At 39.3% G+C, this 5,467-nt stretch overlaps 2 protein-coding genes across 2 annotated transcripts; one reads left to right on the forward strand and one right to left on the reverse strand.

Annotated features, from left to right (window-relative positions):
• Positions 1–320: 320 nt before the first annotated feature.
• On the reverse strand, positions 321–1,770 carry LOC120425301 (tetratricopeptide repeat protein 19 homolog, mitochondrial). The gene is made up of 2 exons (XM_052707581.1): positions 769–1,770; positions 321–713 (listed from the first exon to the last, which is right to left on the reverse strand). The coding sequence occupies exons 1-2, from the start codon at positions 1,567–1,569 to the stop codon at positions 465–467; spliced, it is 1,050 nt and encodes a 349-aa protein (XP_052563541.1). The 5' UTR covers positions 1,570–1,770; the 3' UTR covers positions 321–464.
• A 501-nt stretch (positions 1,771–2,271) lies between these two features.
• Positions 2,272–4,299, forward strand: LOC120425300 (uncharacterized). The gene is made up of 2 exons (XM_039589765.2): positions 2,272–2,476; positions 2,540–4,299. Exons 1-2 carry the CDS (start codon positions 2,463–2,465, stop codon positions 4,209–4,211), a joined length of 1,686 nt encoding a protein of 561 aa, XP_039445699.1. The 5' UTR covers positions 2,272–2,462; the 3' UTR covers positions 4,212–4,299.
• Positions 4,300–5,467: the final 1,168 nt, after the last annotated feature.

Raw genomic sequence — 5,467 nt, forward strand, 5'->3', positions numbered from 1 at the left:
TTAAACTACTGTCCAAACATAGAGTTAGTAGACATTGGTTACATTTCTAGAGTTTTGAATGATCTAAAATTGACTGCTACGACCAATTTGGTCTGAGTCTTTTGGTCCCGTGACCAAGATGAAGGCTGCAAGTTTTCTGTTATTAGAATTCTAACAGAAATCCCAGCACCAAAAAGGACCTAATAAAAATAATTTTATGAAAAAGAAATTCTAACAGAAATATAATTTAACAGTTAAGTGAGAGGATTTGTACAAATAATTGAAATGTAAATTTCACTTAATTTTTATGTATCCCATAAAACAACAAACACTTCAATTCATCCAATTTAAACAATTTTACATTTTTTATTTTCTCAAAACATGGAAAACATCAACAATATAAAAATCAAACAACAATCTTGAATACTCGCTGCAACTGGTCCGTCACTAGTCATAATAATTTACACAATTCCAAATACCATAGCTTATTTTTGATACGCCCTAATCTGCTCGAGGCAATAGTTGGCCTGCGTCACCGTTTCCTCGTGCTGGTGCTGCTTGCCGTACTTCCACGCGAACGAGCAAAACTCGGTGGCTTGCTTGAGCAGCCCTTGCTGCAGGTACAGCAGCCCCAGGTTCGCTTTGTACACCCCAACCTCGGTCAGGTCCGGCAGTTGGGCGGCCAGCGAGATCGCTTCCTTGAGGTACCGCTCGGCGGACGCGTAGTCTTCCAGCTGTTAAAATTAGAAGTTGATGAGTTTTGTAATGATAATGAACTTTTTGCGTTACATTTGAGCAGGCCACACTCAGGTTGTTCAGCATCGTCAGTCCCTCCTCGGTGAGCTTGCCGTGGATCTCCGTGTACGCGTCGTACGCCTCAATGAAGCACGTTTTCGCCTCGGCGAAGCGTTTCAGCTCCATCAGCGCTAGCGCGTACCAGTTTTTGGTGATTCCCCACAGCTCGCGGATCTCCTTGTCTTCGCCGACCTTTTTGAGATTCTCCTCCAGCTTGGCCAGCGTCCACTCGAAGCCCTGCAGCGCCTTGTCCAGGTGACCCTGCAGTTGAGCTATGTGCGCGATCTTGGAGCTGATGTGAAGCATTTTGATGTGGTCCTCGACGAACCCATCTGCGAACAGCCGTTGCATCACGTTCGCAAACAGCTTCTCGGCCTTTTTAAAGTCTCCCACCTCCATTGCCAGATTGGCCATAATGTCGTAAATGTACGTAACGCCGTCCTTGCTCTGCAGATCCTGGGCCATCTTCAGCGCCACGTGCAGCATCTGTTCCGCCTTTTTGTACTCTTCCCGCTGGATGTTCAGGATGGACATTTTGATCGCCGTAATCAGCTGACTCTCCGGGCTGTCCTCGTCGCTTTTTTTGGTGAACCACGACAGGAAGGAGCTGGCCGCGAGCACCGGAACGGTGACCCGGCTGTGGCGGTTGCTTTTGTGATGGTTTTGTTCCTCGGATCGGGACGATGGAGCAGGTTCCGGCTGAAGGTGGGCGCTGCTCAGGCGTGGGTGGTTCAGCGATATGAAGCTTCGCTTGGAGAGGGTGTTTAGCAGGTTGCTGGACATTTTACGCAACATTTTGGTGGGATTTTTTTCCTTTCGTAATAAATTAGGCACTAAAACTAGAATGTTTCAAAATATTACTCGCGTTGATAGTAAACATAAACACTTGTTTGAAGTTTTTGTTTCCACGGGGCAAAAGTCACGTGCGTACACTTTGGGGAAGAGTTGAGCAAAAATAAGGAATTGTTTACTCATTTAATGGAAAGTTGAAAAATACAAATAAACGCGGATTATTTTCGAGATTTTTGCACCTTTTCAAATGATTTTTTTTAATTTAAATTTGTTGAATTTTTAAATTACTTTGTCAAAGTAGGAAATTCAATTTTCATTGATTCTCGAACAAAATTGGGTACTAAAGCCCTATGCCAATTTTTATGTACAACGGTAAAAAACACGATTAAAAACCATTTCTGATCACTTTTTTTTCATTTTAATGCAAAAAAAAATATTGACAAGACAACATTTTTTCGATGGATCAACTATGGTCCCCTTGGAACGAGCTGTCAAGTAGGAACTTTTCTGTCAAGAAGGACCGCGAGGTTAATTTTTCCAAATTGATTTAAAAATCCATTTTAAACTCTTTGTGGTCGTACAAAGGGTCATTGTACTCAGAAAAATAAGCTTTATCGCTGTACACAATAATATCAGCAATCTAAGCTTCATTTTAGGACCCAATTGTAATCAGAAAGCAAATCCTCAATTAAGAGTGTACTGTTTGACAACTCGCCCCTTTTGTTTACAAGCGTCTTGTTATTGATTTTTGTTGTTGAAGTGACTTTGAAGTGGGCGAACGTAAAACTTTTTATTGGCGGTCGTAAATTTCGGAAAATTTCAAAGTTAAATCGCAAGGCTTCGGGATTTATGGGTGAAAATTTCTAGGGCGTCGCTTGTGGGTCACGTTTTTCAAGATGGATTACACGAAGTGAGTGTTCAAACTAAAATCTTGTTAAATATATTGCGTTACAAAGCTAGCAACTTCTTCCAGCATTCCCTACCAACAGCAGCCGTCCTATCCGGTGATCCATCACTCTGATTCTGGAATCCTGAACCAGGTTCTCCTCAACCAGCAATCAATGATGGCCAATCAGACGAAAATGATGCAAACTTTAACCGAACTAGAATCCCGCCTGGAAAGTCTGGCCGAAGCCGTAAAAGCCGCAAATCCGACACCCACAGCCATTCAAACCGACCTGCTCACTCCGGTGGTGACGATGGACGTGTCCGTGCACACCCAGACGATGGTCGTTAGTCCCGTCAATTCCCTGCTGGAGTTGAACGAGCTGGAACGACGACTGCAGGACGAAAAAGTCATGAACTCTTACTTGGAGGGGATGAGCTACATCTGCGGAACCAGCGGAAAGGCCCAGTTCCCGCAATGCTGTAATAAGCTGATTGATTACTTCATTACACCGGACTTTCTCCAGCAGTGTACGTGGGTTGGCTCGATGGAACGCTCGCTCAAGTTCTACCGGAACTTTCGAAGTTTGTTCACGAGACTCGTGATGCAGGCGGACAAAGACTTCACCGAGATGAAGTCGGACAAGTTTTTCAAGGCACTGCTGAAGAGCAGTAAGGAGACGGACACGGAGCTTCCCGTTGTGGAGGCGAACGAGCAACGACAACCGAGCATAATTTCGCCCGTGACTTGCCTGCAGGATTTGGTTGCGCTGGAAAACCAGCTGCAAGACGAAAAGGTCATGAACGATTACATCAAAGATATGGGCTTCATCTGCGGAACGAGCGGGAAAGCGCGCGCCCTGAATTGCTGCTACAAACTGATTGATTACTTCGTCACGCGAGAATTCCTGATGCAATGCTCGTGGACGGGTGCCAGCCGAACGACGGAAGACCCACTAAATGACGAGTCCACAGAGGAGAAGATTCCGTTCAAATTCTACCGAAGGTTCCGCACACTCTTCCTCCGACTAATCCTGCAAGCCGACAAGGACTTCTCCGAGCTTCAGTGTGACAAGTTCTTCAAAACCATCCTGAAAAACCGGAAGCAACGCCTCCAAGCCAAAGTCGCGCCGACCATGCCCGCCGTCATCCCGGTGGCACAGTCAACGCTCCCACTTTCCGCATCCTCCGATTCCGTAATCAAACCAGTCGCCAGCCTGGAAGAGCTGGACGCGCTGGAAAGGCAACTTCAGGACGACGCACAAATGCGCAAGTACCTGACCGGGATGAGCTTCATCTGTGGCACGAGCGACAAGGCCCGCGCCGTCGACTGCTGCTACAAACTGATTGACTATTTCGTGACGCGGGACTTCCTCACCCAATGCTCCTGGACGGGCATAGCGCGAGCGTCGGACGGTAGTGAAACGACGACGGAGAAGAAAATCCCGATGAAATTCTACGTGAAATTCCGAGCGCTGTTCACCAGCTTGGTGCTGCTCGTGGACCGGGACTTTTCCGAGTTTCAGTGTGAGAAGTTCTTCAAAACCATCCTGAAGAACGCCAAGCAACGGTTGTTTGCGAAAACGATGACGTCCCGGCAGAAGAACAGGCCGTGCAATCTCAAGTATAACAAAAAGTTGAAGAAGAAGATTCATGAGGTTTACGTGGAAGAGCACGAGCAGGAGCCAGCTCCGGGAGGACACAGCATCAAGAATGAGATCTACATGGAGTATGGAACCAGTTTGTTTAATCAAAATTGAACGAAGGAGTCGTTTGATTTTGAAAATGTACAAAAAAGGATTGTAATGCAATCAACTTTATTAAATCAGCTGAAATTATAGAAAGTAATTTATCTGTCCGTAATTGAGAAAATTCTTAAATTCCTAAATTCTTAATCTAATCTTATCGAACACAAGCGCAGCCAGTCCGAAGAAAGCATCCTGGAAGAACTTAAATTCCTAAATTCTTAAATTCCTAAATTCCTAAATTCTTAAATTCATAAATTCATAAATTCATAAATTCATAAATTCATAAATTCTTAAATTCCTAAATTCTCAAATTCTCAAATTCTCAAATTCTTAAATTCTTAAATTCTTAAATCCTTAAATCCTTAAATTCTAAAATTCTAAAATTCTTAAATTCTAAAATTCTAAAATTCTAAAATTCTTAAATTCTTAAATTCTTAAATTCTTAAATTCTTAAATTCTTAAATTCTTAAATTCTTAAATTCTTAAATTCTTAAATTCTTAATTCTTAAATTCTTAAATTCTTAAATTCTTAAATTCTTAAATTCTTAAATTCTTAAATTCTTAAATTCTTAAATTCTTAAATTCTTAAATTCTTAAATTCTTAAATTCTTAAATTCTAAAATTCTTAAATTCTTAAATTCTTAAATTCTTAAATTCTTAAATTCTTAAATTCTTAAATTCTTAAATTCTTAAATTCTTAAATTCTTAAATTCTTAATTCTTAAATTCTTAAATTCTTAAATTCTTAAATTCTTAAATTCTTAAATTCTTAAATTCTTAAATTCTTAAATTCTTAAATTCTTAAATTCTTAAATTCTTAAATTCTTAAATTCTTAAATTCTTAAATTCTTGAATTCTTAAATTCTTAAATTCTTAAATTCTTAAATTCTTAAATTCTTAAATTCTTAAATTCTTAAATTCTTAAATTCTTAAATTCTTAAATTCTTAAATTCTTAAATTCTTAAATTCTTAAATTCTTAAATTCTTAAATTCTTAAATTCTTAAATTCTTAAATTCTTAAATTCTTAAATTCTTAAATTCTTAAAATTCTTAAATTCTTAAATTCTTAAATTCTTAAATTCTTAAATTCTTAAATTCTTAACAACTTAAATTCTTTAAATTCTTAAATTCTTAAATTCTTAAATTCTTAAATTCTTAAATTCTTAAATTCTTAAATTCTTAAATTCTTAAATTCTTAAATTCTTAAATTCTTAAATTCTTAAATTCTTAAATTCTTAAATTCTTAAATTCTTAAATTCTTAAATTCTT

Source organism: Culex pipiens, chromosome 2, assembly GCF_016801865.2.
Source record: "Culex pipiens pallens isolate TS chromosome 2, TS_CPP_V2, whole genome shotgun sequence".
NCBI lineage: Eukaryota > Metazoa > Arthropoda > Insecta > Diptera > Culicidae > Culex > Culex pipiens.

Bases quoted from the DNA above. Each gene is read 5' to 3' on its own strand.
- LOC120425301 (XM_052707581.1), bottom strand. From the start codon at position 1,569: ATGTTGCGTAAAATGTCCAGCAACCTGCTAAACACCCTCTCCAAGCGA. The intron at 714-768 runs GTAACGCAAAAA...TAATTTTAACAG, and splicing joins TGAGTGTGGCCTGCTCAAAT to CTGGAAGACTACGCGTCCGC.